Source organism: Salvelinus alpinus, chromosome 33, assembly GCF_045679555.1.
Source record: "Salvelinus alpinus chromosome 33, SLU_Salpinus.1, whole genome shotgun sequence".
Taxonomy (NCBI): domain Eukaryota; kingdom Metazoa; phylum Chordata; class Actinopteri; order Salmoniformes; family Salmonidae; genus Salvelinus; species Salvelinus alpinus.
In genome coordinates this window covers 9,278,709-9,295,366 of record NC_092118.1, presented here as the reverse complement: position 1 = coordinate 9,295,366, position 16,658 = coordinate 9,278,709, and the positions used below count along the sequence as shown (strand labels likewise).

Below are 16,658 nucleotides of genomic sequence, written 5' to 3'. Positions count from 1 at the left end.
CTGCTCGGCCTCCGACCACAGGCAGTGATGCAACCAGTCAGAATGCTCTCGATGGTGCAGCTGTAATACTTTTTGAGGATCTGAAACCCATGCCAAGTCTTTTCAATCTCCTGAGGGGGAATAGGCTTTGTCGTGCCCGCTTCACAACTGTCTTGGTGTGTTTGGACCATGATAGTTTGTTGGTGATGTGGACACCAAGGAACTTGAAGCTCTCAACCTTCTCCACTACAGCCCCGTCGATGAGAATGGGGGCATGCTGGGTCCTCCTTTTCCTGTAGTCCACAATCATCTCTTTTGTCTTGATCACATTGAGGGAGAGGTTGTTATCCTGGCACCACACGGCCAGGTCTCTGACCTCCTCCCTGTAAGCTGTCTCATCATTGTCGGTGATCAGGCCTACCACTGTTGCGTCGTCGGCAAACTTAATGACGTTATTGGAGTCGTGCCTGGACACATACTATAGAGATATGATATAATATATATAATATGATATATAAAGTTCTATTCTGTGTATCTAACGTGTGTGGTTCCCTCCCTCCCCAGGTATCTGGTGCTAGAGCACGTGTCAGGCGGAGAGCTGTTTGACTACCTGGTCAAGAAGGGACGGTTAACGCCCAAGGAGGCCAGGAAGTTCTTCAGACAGATCATCTCAGCTCTGGACTTCTGCCACAGTCACTCCATATGGTGAGTCAATCAATCAATCAATCAAATGCATTGATAAAAGTCATTTTTACATCAGCAGTTATCACAAAGTGCTTTTACAGTATCCCTGCCTAGACCCTAAAGAGCAAGCCTGACACTGGACTATTGGAAAGCGGAAACATTAGCGTCTCATCAAAGGAAATGATAGTATAATGTATATATTTTCATATAGATTTCCTGGACAACATTCCTGGGAAATGCATAATTCCAGTCCTGTAAGATTGTCAGGTTTTCTTGTTTTCACCTCTGCTTGGTACTTGTGTAAATGATGTTTCTCTCTCTCTTTCCCTCTCCCTTACCCTTTCCTTCTCTCCCTCTCCCTCCCTCCTTCCCTCCTTCCCTCCTCCTCTCCACAGTCACAGAGATCTGAAGCCAGAGAACCTGTTGTTAGATGAGAAGAACAACATCAGGATAGCAGACTTTGGCATGGCGTCTCTGCAGGTCGGGGATAGTCTGCTGGAGACCAGCTGCGGGTGAGTCAACTGTGTGTGTGTGTGTGTGTGTGTGTGTGTGTGTGTGTGTGTGTGTGTGTGTGTGTGTGTGTGTGTGTGTGTGTGTGTGTGTGTGTGTGTGTGTGTGTGTGTGTGTGTGTGTGTGTGTGTGTGTGTGTGTGTGCGTGCTAGTGATGTGCGGGTTGACTCATAACCAGCAGTCCCCGCGGGGCGGGTGGTTTTAGGATCATTAAATATTGTGTGAATGGGTGGGTGGCGGGCAGGTTGAATAAAGAGAAAATAATACCTTAAATGTATCATTCTTGTGCAATTTACATCTATAGGCTACATTGAGGTTTTTCTTTCATTATTTTAGGCGATCTGGCATTAGTGCTTAAGCCTTAGCTTTAGGGCCGAACTGAACTGTATCCGCACCAAATAGCCTACACTCGGGACGGGCAGAAAAAGTTATCCATGGAGGCAAAAGGGACAGTGTCAGAGTTTGTTTTTTAAAGCTGCGAAATGGAGAGTTGAAAATAAAGAGAAGGGACGAGACAGAAAAGTCATGTTTGGGAAAGATTTGGTGAAATGGTAAAAGAGGATGAGATCAGTGTGTGATGATTGTTAAGACTCTACACAAATTCGACAGTCACAAAACGGGGACTTCAAATAGGCCTGTGGCACGTCAAGGGAACTTTAGCCTACTATTCAGATGAGTTAAATGGAAACTGAGATATGGACATGACTATAGCATTTTAACCTCTCACATAGCCTTAATATTAACTCCTGCAGAATTAGGCATTTCTTGCAGTAAAATTATAGGCTGCATCAAATTTAGGCAACATTTTGACTCGTGAACAGGAGTGGAGAAATAGAGTTCAGTGGTTCTTCCTTTAAAAGTTGCATCATACTGCAGCACACTTTCCATCACCATACCCAAACCGGGTGCGTGCGTGTGCAAATTGATTTTGTCCCCCCACACCAAACGCGATCACGACACGCAGTTTGAAATATCAAAACAAACTCTCAACCAATTATATTAATTTGAGGACAGGTCGAAAAGCATTAAACATTTTTGGAAATTTAGCTAGCTTGCAGTTGCTAGCTAATTCGTCCTAGTTAGCTAGCTTGCTGTTGCTAGCGAATTTGTACTGGGATATAAACGTTGAGTTGTTATTTTTCCTGAAATGCACAAGTTCTTCTACTCCGAAAATTAATCCACGCATAAAACGGTCAACCGAATAATTTCTAGTCATCTCTCCTCCTTCCAGGCTTTTTCTTCTTTGGACTTTATATAGCGATTGGCATCTAACTTTCATAATAAAAGGTGTTTTACCACGACCGACCGACCGAAGTTCATCTTTCAATCACAAGCGTGGGTATAACCAATGAGCAGATGGTTATCTGCTTCTATAAGCCAATGAAGAGATGGGAGAGGCAGGACTTGCACCGCGTTCAGCATCACAAATAGAACTGTCTTCTATTTTAACGCCTGACAATGCAGATGCTTGTTGGCGCGTGGGAGGAGTGTGGGTGCTATGATTGAATAACATGTATGTGTACATTTATTTTGCAATGCTCGTGCACGCTACACGAGTGGTGTGGTCAGCATGTATTGCACGTTATTTAATTGTCAGTCACTGTTGCCATTTGTCACGGCCGTCGAAAGAACTGGACCAAGGTGCAGCGTGGTGAGCGTACATTTTCTCTTTATTAGAAAAAGACGCCGAACAAAACAATAAACACTACAAAACAAACCGTAAAGCTACAGGCTATGTGCCCTAAACAAAGTCAACTTCCCACAAAGACAGGTGGAAAAAAGGGCAGCCTAAGTATGGTTCTCAATCAGAGACAACGATAGACAGCTGTTCCTGATTGAGAACCCTACCCGGCCAAAACATAGAAATACAAATCAGAGAACATAGAATACCCACCCCAACTCACGCCCTGACCAAACCAAAATAGAGACATAAAAAGGATCTCTAAGGTCAGGGCGTGACACCATTAATGCTATTTAGTGTTAGTTTGACCACCAGAGGGCATCTTTGAGAAGCATTTGATAGTCTTAAATATTGGCTGTACTAGAGAATTTGTAACCTTTTTTTGTAAGAAAATAGTTTATGGGATTGATTTTATGAAATGTAGCTTAATTAATTTGAATAATATTATGGTGGTTCTATTCCAAGAAAAACCCTCAGAAAATATGGCGCTGTTCAACGTGACGGTCGGGAGTAGGTTACAGTACTAAGAACATAACATTTCCACACCCTAATTGTAGTCTAACCAATATCCAAATGGAGATTCAGTGAAAATAAATATCTCATTGATTTATCAAGACCAGTCCCCATGCTTGTCTCAGAGCATTGTGAAACGGTGCTGAAATAGTTGTCTTTTAGGGCAACATATAATGAGAGAAAGGAAGCTGCATGTATATAATTATAGACAAGTTGACTAACAAATAGCCTTCCAAAATGTCAGAAATTATAGGCAGAAACATATCTAAATCAGGCAAAAGAGATTTCTCTTTTGAGATTGCACCCCATGTCAAAAAATAATTTTGCCGTCTCTGACTGTAGTCTACAGCTTGACCAGCGCACCACTAGTGTTTGCGTGCGTGTCCAATCCCTACAAAGTCCTAAAACCATGTGTGTGTATAAGAGCGTGTGTGTGTGTGTGTGTGTGTGTGTGTGTGTGTGTGTGTGTGTGCATGGTCAGTAAGATCTTCAGCCCAGATAACCAGGGCCAGTATAGCCTACCCTGCATTTTATCAGATTAGCCATGTAGCAATGCTAAATCTCTATCCATCGTCATCTGGAAGACTGACAGTGTGGCCCAGCACAATGTGACAGAGGAGATAAGAGCAGGAAATTGGCATTACAGGCTAACATGCTAACCCAGGTGAACTCTGCCGAGGGCTTAGCTTTTTGTCTCCATTTCATACGCACAAACACAACTAGGCCATGACTCAACACAAATAAACAGCCAAATAACAGTAAAAAAAAACATGTCTGCTTTGTTTTCTCAGGCAAAGTTGTGCATCTGACAAGCACGTTGGACACTGTGTGACTTTGTGTTCCAAGGTGTCCTTTCCAAAGACATTGAATTCAGGCGATGGCCATGTCACGTCTCTGACCTTAAGGCCCAATTTGTGGTTGTATAATTATGCCTTTTCATTTCCTGTGCCCTGTTGTCACAGTGACTCATGCATGTTTTCTTTTGCAGGGTCACATGGGTCCAAATGCAAGGGTAGTTTACTCTTGCATAGTTTACTCTCAAATCACTGTACATATACAGGTAACTGCCAAAATACAGGAAACGCCAACAGTATTGTCTTAATGGGGCGTGGGGCCACCACCAGCCAGAACTTCAGTGCACCTTGGCATAGATACTACAAGTGTCTAGGAACTCTATTGGAGGGATGCGACACCATTCTTCCACAAGAAATTCCATCATTTCATATTTTGTAGATGGTGGTGGAAAATGCTGTCTCAGGCGCCGCTCCAGAATCTCCCATGAGCTTTCAATCGGGTTGAGATCTGGTGACTAAGACAGCCATGGCATATGGTTTACATCGTCTTCATGCCCATCTACTCGTGCCCTACTTTTAATAAAGCACCTGCTTTCAATGGACAGATGGCGCAGTGGTCTAAGCAGAGAGCTCCTGCTCCATAGACCGTGGGTTCAATCTCAGCTCCTAGCGTTCGTTTGTGGGTAGCAGGTGGTTGGAGTGTTGGGCCAGTAACCGAAATGTCGCTAGTTCGATTCCCGAGTGGACAAGGTGAAAAGCCTGTCGATGTGCCCTTGAGCAAGGCACTTAGCCTTAATTGCTCCAGGGTCGCTGCTGGTAATAGCTGACCTGGCCATGACCCCATTCTCCTGAGAAGTTTTAAAAAACAGACCCTGGGCAAGACAGTGACTCGTGTCTCGTTTCAATCATGGACTCTTTTGGCATAGAGGAACTATGTCACTGCCATATGTCACTACTCTATCTGCTTGAGTTCCTCTTTGCCAAAATAGTCCATCATTGAAACCAGACCCTAGTCACTGTGTTGCCTAGTGTCGGGTCTTCAAAACAACCATCTGAGGGTGGGTCAGGGGGAGTTGGGATATGCAAAAAAACACATTTCTAATGTACACTTGTACATTTACAATACACACTTGTACATGTGTAAAATAGGACAAATATAAGCACCCACTAAATTATTATTCATTATTTATTATATACTTTGTATCCCTCATTTACTCAAGTGTTTCCATTGTTTTGGCAGTTATCGGTACAGTGTATAATTAGCTGAATATAGAAATAAAGATTGCATACCCTAAAAGGTGGCATGGAAACATCTACACTTTTATCCTTGCTTCATAGAGGTATAATATCACTCTTACAGAGTGATAGATTCTTCTCTCCTTTGCCCTCAGACCAACGTTCATAAACGTATTATGAAATATTATCTTTATCAGATAAAATGACTGTACTTTACATGGACAAATTGAGGAATCCTTAATATAACGTACCTAATGTAAAAAAACATTATTACATTAAATATCGTTTAGAGACAACTACGGACAAGTTCCTCTAAACAATGTGTTAAAAAAAAGTGTTAGTTTATAATTATTTTTAGGTTTGCGTGCTCTGACAGCGCTCTGTTTGACGAGGGCAAATTGACTGGTTTTGCATATATTACCATGATTCAATTTGACTCTGGCAATCAGGAAGCTCGTGTTTACAGAATGTACATGCGCGTGTGTCTCCTTGCTTGTGTGTTGCGTTGAGAAGAAGGCAGATACACGGCAACACTCTGTCAGTTTGTCAAAGTAACTGTGTCTGTATTTAATGAATAACACAGTACACAGAACACAAACGGACCAGATACTTAATACACACGCTGCTTGCACGCGTAATAGACACGCAGGAGTATGTGATGTCAGATGATAAGATTGGTGAGAGGAAGGGAAGGACAAGGGGGGAGTGTAAATCCAGTTAAACACACAGGCATGTGTTGAGACTGGTACAATCACACCACCCGTCGTACCTCTTCTAAAGGATGAGGTAATCTTCCTATTCGTGAATGATCTTCCTACTAACTAAGAATGCAAACGCAAATATACAGTAAAGTATGTTCAAAAGACAGTTATTTAAGTCGCATGACAATTACATTATGACAAGGTGCATAGGTCCTGCATAGAATTCAGTACACTCAGTAGATTGTCGGTTCATCTTTTACACAATGTATGCTCAGCACAGCGTGTGCACATAAAATCATAGCCATTCGAAAATCCAAGCACAATCCAAGCACAAGAGATGCATTTGGGCAAGTCCAGAAATATATTTAGTGCAGAGCTGACTAAACACTGAACTTATCTGAACTTCTGAACTTATCATAGTGCATTTGTATTTGTATTTGTACTTATTAGGGCAGCAGCATTCTTCCTGGAGTCCAAACACATTAAGTCACTTACATTACACATAAAACAAAAGATAAAACAGTACATCATATAATATTATTACCACACTACATATCAACAATAGAAAATGTATAATACCACCATACAACAATATTACAATGTACATGTGTGTAGAGTGTGTGTACTAGCACATGTGTGCGTATGCGTGTGTCTGTACCTGTGCGTGTGTCTCTTCACAGTCCCCGCTGTTCCATAAGATGTTTTTTAATCTGTTTAAGTGTGTGCATCTGCTCATAGAGCTGATACAATAGGTAGTACAGTTGAAGTTGGAAGTTTACATACACCTTAGACAAATATATTTAAACTCGGTTTTTCACAATTTCTGACATTTAATCCTAGTAAAAATTCCCTGTCTTAGGTCAGTTAGGATCACCCCTTTATTTTAAGAATGCGAAATGTCAGAATAATAGTAGAGAGAATGATTTATTTCAGCTTTTATTTAATTCATCACATTCCCAGTGGGTCAGAAGTTTATATACACTCTATTAGTATTTGGTAGCATTGCCTTTAAATTGTTTAACTTGGGTCAAACGTTTCGGGTAGCCTTCCACAAGCTTCCCATAATATGTTGGGTGAATTTTGGCCCATTCCTCCTGACAGAGCTGGTGTAACTGAGTCAGGTTTTTAGGCCTCCTTGCTCGCACACGCTTTTTCAGTTCTGCCCACAAATGTTCTATGGGATTGAGGTCAGGGCTTTGTGATGGCCACTCCAATACCTTGACTGTGTTGTCCTTAAGCCATTTTGCCACAACTTTGGAAGTATGCTTGGGGTCATTGAAAGACCCATTTGTGACCAAGCTTTAACTTCCTGACTGATGTCTTGAGATGTTGCTTCAATATATCCACAAAATTATCCTTCCTCATGAAGCCATCTATTTTGTGAAGTGCACCAGTCCCTCCTGCAGCAAAGCACCCACATAACATGATGCTGCCACCCCCGTGCTTCAAGGTTGGGATGGTGTTCTTCAGCTTGCAAGCCTCCCCTTTTTTCCTCCAAACATAACGATGGTCATTATGGCCAAACAGTTCTATTTTTGTTTCATCAGACCAGAGGACATTTCTCCAAAAAGTATGATCTTCGTCCCCATGTGCGGTTGCAAACCGTAGTCTGGCTTTTTTATGGTAGTTTTGGAGCAGTGGCTTCTTCCTTGCTGAGCGGCCTTTCAAGTTATGTCGATATAGGACTAGTTTTACTGTGGATATAGATACCTTTGTACCTGTTTCCTCCAGCATCTTCACAAGGTCCTTTGCTGTTGTTCTGGGATTGATTTGCACGTTTCACACCAATGTACATTCATCTCTAGGAGACAGAACGTGTCTCCTTCCTGAGCGTTATGACAGCTGCGTGGTCCCATGGTGTTTATACTTGTGTACTATTGTTTGTACAGATGAACGTGGTACCTTCAGGCGTTTGGAAATTGCTCCCAAGGATGAACCAGACGTGTGGAGGTGTAACATTTTTTTCTGGGGTCTTGGCTGATTTTATTTAGATTTTCCCATGATGTCAAGCAAAGAGGCACTGAGTGTGAAGGTAGGCCTTGACATACATCCACAGGTACACCTCCAATTGACTCAAACGATGTCAATTAGCCTATCAGAAGCTTCTAAAGCCATGACATAATTTTCTGGAATTTTCCAAGCTGTTTAAAGCCACAGTCAACTTGGTGTATGGAAACTTCTGACCCACTGGAATTGTGATAAAGTGAATTCTAAGTGAAATAATCTGTCTGTAAACAATTGTTGGAAAAATTACTTACAAAGCTATAGTATGTTAGTTAACAAGACATTTTTCGAGTGGTTGAAAAACTAGTTTTAATGACTGCAACCTAAGTGTATGTATATTCCTACCACCTATTGGGGACATTTGCAGCAGTCACGGATTCTTTAAGCTAACTCTCCTTTCGTTCAGAACAGTGTGTGTATGAGTATGCGTTTGTGAGTTCATGTAATGTGTGCGCACGTGTTCTGGTAACTGTGTTTTACTAGATGTGTGTTTGTGTATATACAACACGGTGTGTGTGCATTGCCTTGTATAAAGCTGTTGTGCGTATCTCTCTTTACAGATCTCCTCACTATGCCTGCCCTGAGGTCATAAGGGTAAGTGCACTCTCTCGCCACCTCTCTCTCTCGCTCTCTTTCTCTCTTTCTCAGTGCTGTATTTCTCTCTTTTTCTCTCTCTTTTCTGTCTCTTTTTCTCTCTCTTTTCTGTCTCTTTTTCTCTCTCTTTTCTCTCTCTCTCTCTCTCTCCCTCCCATAATGGCATTGCAGAACAAGCCCATTAGCCCTCTAACCATAATAATAAACTTTATAATGCTCTACTCTCAGCTCTGTATACAATAAGCTGTCTCTCAGCTCTTCGCCCCTCAGGCTGTGGCAATGCCACACAGCCACGTGTTACGTCATCACAAGTCGTCCGATATGAGCAGTGCAGCTGTGAATCAGGTGTACGCCATGTGGATATGTGCTTGCGTTGTCAACAAGGATCCTGCAAGTAACGATTTTGTTGGACGGTGTATACCAGGTTTATTAAATCAAATCAAATCAAATGTTATTTGTCACATGCGCCGAATACAACAGGTGTGGTAGACCTTACAGTGAAATGCTTACTTCCAAGCCCTTAACCAACAAAATCGCTTTTTAAGACAAATAAGTGTTAAGTAAAAAATAGATAAGTAAAAAATGACCAATAAAAGTAACACATAATTAAAGAACAGCAGTAAAATAACAATAGTGTGGCTATATACAGGGGGTACCGGTACAGAGTCAATGCGTGGTGGCAAAGGTTAGTAGAGGTAATTGAGATAATATGTACATATAGGTAGAGTTAAAGTGACTATGTATACTGTAGACAATGGAAATAGTCTGGGTCCCCATTCAGCTGTTCAGCAGTCTTATGGCTTGGGTGTACAAGCTGTTAAGTCTTTTGGACGTAGACTTGCCGTGCGGTAGCAGAGAGGACAGTCTATGACTAGGATGGCTTGAGTCTTGACTAGGATCGCTTGAGTCTTTGACAATTTCTAGGGCCTTCCTCTGACACCGCCTGGTATAGAGGTCCTGGATGTCAGGAATCTTGGCCCCAGGGATGTACTGGGCTGTAAGCACTACCCTCTGTAGTGCCTTGCGGTCATAGGCAGAGCAGTTGCCATATCAGGCAGTGATGCAACCGGTCAGCATGCTCTCGATGGTGCAACTGTATAACTTTTCAGTCTCCTGAGGGGGAATAGGCTGTGTCGTGCCCTCTTCACGACTGTCTTGGTGTGTTTGGACCATGATAGTTTGTTGCTGATGTGGACACCAAGGATCTTGAAGCTCTCAACCTGCTCCACTGCAGCCCCGTCGCTGAGAATGGAGGTGTGCTCGGTCCTCCTTTTCCTGTAGTCCACAATCATCTCCTTTGTCTTGATCACATTGAGGGAGAGGTTGTTGTCCTGGCACCACATGGCCAGGTCTCTGACCTCCTCCCTATAGGCTGTCTCATCGTTGTCAGTGATCAGGCCTACCACTGTTGTGTTGTCGGCAAACTTGATGATGGTGTTGGAGTCGTGCCTGTCCGTGCAGTCATCAGTGAACAGGGAGTACAGGATGGAACTGAGCATGCACCACTGAGGGGCCCCCGTGTTGTGGATCAGCGTGGTGGATGTGTTGTTACCTACCCTTACCACCTGGGGGCAGCCCATCAGGAAGTTCAGGATCCAGTTGCAGAGGGAGGTTTTTAGTCCCAGGGTCCTTAGCTTAGTGATGAGCTTCGTGGGCACTATGGTGTTGAACGCTGAGCTGTAGTCAATGAATAGAATTCTCACATACGTGTTCCTTTTGTCCAGGTGGGAAAGGGCAGTGTGGAGTGCAATAGAGATTGCATTTTCTGTGGATCTGTTGGGGGGTATGCAAATTGGAGTGGGTCTAGGGTTTCTGGGATAATGGTGAGCCATGACCAGCTTTTCAATGCACTTCATGGCTACAGATGTGAGTGCTACGGGTCAGTAGTCATTTAGGCAGGTTACCTTAGTGTTCTTGGGTACAGGGACTCTGGCGGTCTGCTTGAAACATATTGGTATTACAGTCGAGGTTGAAAATGGCAGTGAAGACACTTGCCAGTTGGTCAGCACATGCTCAGAGTACACGTCCTGGTTATCCATCTGGCCCTGCGGCCTTGTGAATGTTGACCTGTTTAAAGGTTTTACCCACATCGGCTGCGGAGAGCGGGATCACACAGTCTATCGGAACAGCTGATGCTCTCAACCATGTTTCAGTGTTACTTGCCTCAAAGCGAGCATAGAAGTAATTTAGCTTGTCTGGTAGGCTCGTGTCACTGGGCATCTCGCGGCTGTGCTTCCCTTTGTAGTATGTAATAGTTTGCAAGCCCTGCCACATCCGATGAGCATCGGAGCCGGTGTAGCACGATTCAATCTTAGTCCTGTATTGATGCTTTGCCTGTTCGTCGGAGGGCATAGCAGGATTTCTTATAAGCTTCCGGGTTAGAGTCCTACTCCTTGAAAGTGACAGCTCTACCCTTTAGTTCAGTGCAGATGTTGTCTGTAATCCATGGCTTCTGGTTGGGGTATGTACGTACAGTGACAGTGGGGACGACGTCATCGATGCACTTATTGATGGAGCCAGTGACTGATGTGGTGTACTCCTCAATGCCATCGGAGGAATCCCAGAACATATTCCAGTCTGTGCTAGCAAAACAGTCCTGTAGCTTAGCATCTGCTTCATCTGACCACTTTTTTATTGACCGGGTCACTGGTCCTTCCTGCTTTAGTTTTTGCATGAAAGCAATAATCAGGAGGATAGAATTATGGTCAGATTTGCCAAATAGAGGGCGAGGGAAAGTTTTGTACGCATCTCTGTGTTTGGAGTAAAGGTGGTCTCGAGTTTTTTCCCCTCCGGTTGCACATTTAACATGCTGGTAGAAATTAGGTAAAACTGATTTAAGGTTTCCCTGCATTAAAGTCCCCGGCCACTAGGAGCGCCGCCTCTGGATGAGCATTTTCCTGTTTGCTTATGGCCGTATACAGCTCATTGAGTGCGGTCTTAGTGCCAGCATCGTTGTGTGGTGGTAAATAGACAGCTATGAAGAATATAGATGAAAACTCTCTTGGTAAACAGTGTTCTACAGCTTATCATGAGATACTCTACCTCAGGCGAGCAACACTTTGAAACTTTCTTAGATTTCATGCACCAGCTGTTGTTTACAGATATACATAGACCGCACCCCTTGTCTTACCCATACATACAACTAATAAAACTTGAAACAAAAACTGTGCTGTGTGCCAGCTGTCATGTAGTTGGTTACTTACAGTGCCTTCAGAAAGTATTCACAGGCTGAATTTAAAATTGATAACATTTTGATTTTGTGTCACTGGCCTGCATACAATACCTCATACTGTCAAAGTGAAATTATGTTTTAGATTTTTTTTTACAAATTAATGAAAAGCTGAAGTGTCTTGAGTCCATAAGTCTTCAACCCCTTTATTATGGCAAGCCTAAATACGTTAAGGAGACCAAAAAAATTGTTTAAGAAATCACATAATAAGTTTCATGAAAAATAAGAGTATTTAAAATGATACTAAAAATTATGATTTTTAAATGACTACCTCATCTCTGTACCCCACACATACAATTATCTGTAAGGTCCCTCAGTTGAGCAGGGAATTTCTAACACAGTTTCAACCACAAAGACCAGGGAGGTTTTCCAATGCCTCACAAAGAAGGGCACCTATTGAAGAAAAAAAGAAGCAGACATTGAATATCCCTTTGAGCATGGTGAAGTTATTAATTACGCTTTGGATGGTGTATCAATACACCCAGTCACTACGAAGATGCAGGCGTTCTTCCTAACTCAGTTTCCGGAGTGGAAGGAAACCGCTCGGGGATTTCACCATGAGGCCAATGACTTTAAAATAGTTACAGAGTTTAATGGCTTTGATAGGAGAAAACTAAGGATGGATCAACAAGATTGTAGTTATTCCACAATACTGACCTAATTGACAGAGTGAAAAGAAGGACGTTTGTCCAGAATACAAATATTCCAAACATTCATCCTATTTACAATTAGGCACTAAAGTAACACAGCAAAAATATATATATATTTAACTTTATGTCCTTAATACAAAGCATTATGTTTGTGGCAAATCCAAAACATCACTGAGTACCACTCTTCATATTTTCAAGCATAGTGGTGGCTGCATCATGTTATGGGTATGCTTGTCATCGGCAAGGACAAGGGAATTTTTTAGGATACAAAGAAACAGAATAGAGCTAAGCACAGCCAAAATCCTAGAGGAAAACCTGGTTCAGTCTGCTTTTCAACAGACACTGGGAGACAATAACCTAAAACATAAGCCTAAATCTACACTGGAGTTGCTTACCAAGACGACATTGAATGTTCCTGAGTGGCCTAGCTGCAATTTTGACTTAAATCGACTTGAAAATGGCTGTCTAGCAATGACCAACAAATAACTTGAAAGAGTTTGAATAATTATTTAAGAATAACGTGCAACTATTGTACAATCCACCTGTGCAAAGCTCTTAGAGACTGACCCAGAAAGACTCACAGCTGAAATCGCTGCCAAGGGTGCTTCTACAAAGTATTGACTCAGGGGTGTGAATACTTATGTAAATGCAATATTTTAGTATTTAATTTTCGATACATTTGTAAAAATTTGTTGTCAGTTTGTCTTAATGGGCTATTGCATGTAGATGTGTGAGAAAAAAAAAATATTTAATACATTTTGATTAAGGCTGTAACAAAACGTGGAATATGTCAGGGGGTATTAATACTTCCTGAAGGCACTGTCAGCACTAACTCACCCAAGTGAGGGATTTAAAGGTTAATCAGAGGTTTTCAGTTCATAAAAATAATGTGGAATTTGTATCTCACCTCCATAACAAAATGCATTATTGATTACTCTCTTTCACTCTATTTTTGTCTATCGTTATCTCTCTGTCTCACTCCCTCACCCTTCCTCACCCTCTCTCTCCCTCTCTCTGTGTATCTCTCTTTCTCAGGGGGAGAAGTACGACGGGAGGAAAGCAGACGTGTGGAGCTGTGGGGTCATCCTCTTTGCACTTTTAGTGGTGAGTGATTGACAGCTTCCCTGACGATGACCTTGACACGTGCCCGGGCATCCTGCAATGGACCTTTAATGCTCATCTTCCTTCTCTCCTTCTGACCCGCAGCAGTAAACAAACACCAACAAAAATGACAAATACATACTAGCAAGTTGTTAAATTACGTGTGCTTATTGTGTGCTTACGTAACTTTTAAACCGGAATGAGAATAGGGAGAACAAATAGGAAGAAGTGCGATAAGTTCATCTGCGAGTCCCTCAGGCATATGTTCAGTTATTGTTGTGGTTTGATGTGAGGTAAAGTCACAGGGGACGTATTTGCCTGTGACACAATAAGTCTTCATGGGAAGCTGCACCTCAGTGACTCACTGGCTTTGGTCTACAGTGACTTTTACATTCCCTGGGGAGGAATTCGAGGCAAGAGACAGGACAAGGTTTGGAGACATAACTTAATAAATGTGGTAAAACAAACTTCTTGCCAATGGCCTGTGATTCCAGTTCTTGTCTGTACAGAATGTAAGTGAAAGACGACATTAGATTATTGGATCAGGACTGAAAATTAAATCGGCACCCTTTCATCCCCATATGATTGGTTGATTCATCATGTTTCTGATTGGAGCAGGGATTTCCTGGGCTGGCTTGACTGTCAGCTTTGTACTGACACACATATGCTCATTAATCAGAGTATGTGTCACCAGCATTCACACACCACTCTGATTAGACAGTGACAAAGTGGAGAGCCGAGAACAAAGGAAATGATAGGCTGTGTGTGTGTTTCTCAATGCTGTGTCAATATGGCCCTCTATTCTATCTCCCCGATGAAGGCGTGTTGAGACGGGAAGAGACTCGATCAGTAATGCTGTCATAAACTACACCTTCCATCCGTAGAAGTATGAATACTCTGCCTGTTTCAAATGTCAGATAGACCTTCACTGATTGTCATGAGTAATGCTCATGTATTGCTTTGGCTAGTGTCTCTTGAAACCCATTCGTATTAGAGATTTTGAAGAAGGCTGGCTAGATTAGCGCTATGCTTTGGCTAACATCAAAAAAGAAGAACTGTGACTTTGTCAGATAGACCTACATTGACTGCCGTGAGTAAAGTTGTTCACTGTAGTCCCTTGGCTAACAACAATAATCTTGTTGTTGGTCACGTGTGCTCCCTCTCCGGCCTCTAGGTCACCAGGCTGCTTGATATGGCGCACACCTGTCACCATCGTTACGCGCGTCAGTGCAAAATGACACTCATCTGGACTCCATCATCTCCTTCATTACCTGCCCTCAGCAAAAAAAGAAACGTCATCTCACTGTCAGCTGCGTTTATTTTCAGCAAACTTAACATGTGTAAATATGTGTATGAACCTAACAAGATTCAACAACTGAGACATAAACTGAACAAGTTCCACAGACATGTGACTAACAGAAATTGAATATTGTGTCCCTGAACAAAAGGGGGGGGGTCAAAATCAGAAGTAACAGTCAGTATCTGGTGTGGCCACCAGCTGCATTAAGTACTGCAGTGCAACTCCTCCTCATCGAATGCACCCGATTTGCCACTTCTTGCTGTGAGACGTTACCCCACTCTTTCACCAAGGCACCTGCAAGTTCCCGGACATTTCTGGGGGGAATGGCCCTAGCCCTCACCCTCCGATCAAACAGGTCCCAGACATGCTCAATGGGATTGAGATCTGGGCTCTTCGCTGGCCATGGCAGAACACTGACATTCCTGTCTTGCAGGAGATCACACACAGAACGAGCAGTATGGCTGGTGGCATTGTCATGCTGGAGGGTCATGTCAGGATGAGCCTGCAGGAAGGGTACCACATGAGGGGGGAGGATGTCTTCTCTGTAACGCACACCGTTGAGATTGCCTGCAATGACGACAAACTCAGTCCGATGATGCTGTGACACACCACCCCAGACCATGACGGACCCTTCACCTCCAAATCGATCCCGCTCCAGAGTAGAGGCCTCGGGACAACGCTCATTCCTTCCACAATAAATGCGAATCCGACCATCACCCCTGGAGACAAAACCACGACTCGTCAGTGAAGAGCACTTTTTGCCAGTCCTGTCTGGTCCAGCGACGGTGGGTTTGTGCCCATAGGCGACATTGTTGCCGGTGATGTTTGGTGAGGACCTGCGTTACAACAGGCCTACAAGGCCTCAGTCCAGCTTCTCTCAGCCTATTGCGGACAGTCTGAGCACAGTTGGAGGGATTGTGCGTTCCTCGTGTAACTCGGGCAGTTGTTGTTGCCATCCTGTGTACCTGTCCCGCGGATGTGATGTTCGGATGTACCGATCCTGTGCAGGTGTTGTTACACGTGGTCTGCCACTGCGAAGACGATCAGCTGTCCGTCCTGTCTCCCTGTAGCGCTGTCTTAGGCGTCTCACAGTACGGACATTGCAATTTATTGCCCTGGCCACATCTGCAGTCCTCATTCCTCCTTGCAGCATGCATAAGGCACGTTTACGCAGATTATCAGGGACCCTGGGTGTTTTTCAGTCAGTAAAAGACCTCTTTAGTGTCCTAAGTTTTCATAACTGTGACCTTAATTGTCTACCGTCTGTAAGCTGTGAGTGTCTTAACGACCGTTCCACAGGTGCATGTTCATTAATTGTTTATGGTTCATTGAACAAGCATGGGAAACAGTGTTTAACCCCTTTACACTGAAGATCTGTGAAGTTATTTGGATTTTTACAAATTATCTTTGAAAGACAGGGTCCTGAAAAAGGGACGTTTCTTCTTTTGCTGAGTTTATGTCGCTCTCTTTGGTTCCTCCACCAGGCGTCATTGTTTCAGTTTCATGTCTGTGTGTTTTTCGTGTTTCTTTATTTGTATTATGTTTTAATTTATTTATTAAAACACTCACTCCCTGAACTTGCTTCCTGACTCTCAGCGCACATCATTACAGAATAACGCCTCACCAAAGGGAATTATCAGTTTTTTTTGTGTTGGAGGTGATGTCGGGTTCTGACTCCCGGA

General features: G+C 43.1%; 1 protein-coding gene across 6 annotated transcripts in view; it reads left to right on the top strand.

The window, feature by feature from the left end:
* Positions 1 to 16,658, top strand: part of LOC139563302 (serine/threonine-protein kinase BRSK2-like) — a 178,083-nt gene that overhangs the window by 121,708 nt on the left and 39,717 nt on the right. For all 6 annotated transcript variants that reach the window (XM_071381880.1, XM_071381877.1, XM_071381879.1 and 3 more), the window contains exons 4-7: positions 544 to 684; positions 1,059 to 1,175; positions 8,663 to 8,696; positions 13,611 to 13,679. In XM_071381880.1, coding sequence (XP_071237981.1) covers positions 544 to 684; positions 1,059 to 1,175; positions 8,663 to 8,696; positions 13,611 to 13,679 — 361 coding nt within the window. The remainder of the gene's footprint in view (positions 1 to 543; positions 685 to 1,058; positions 1,176 to 8,662; positions 8,697 to 13,610; positions 13,680 to 16,658) is intronic.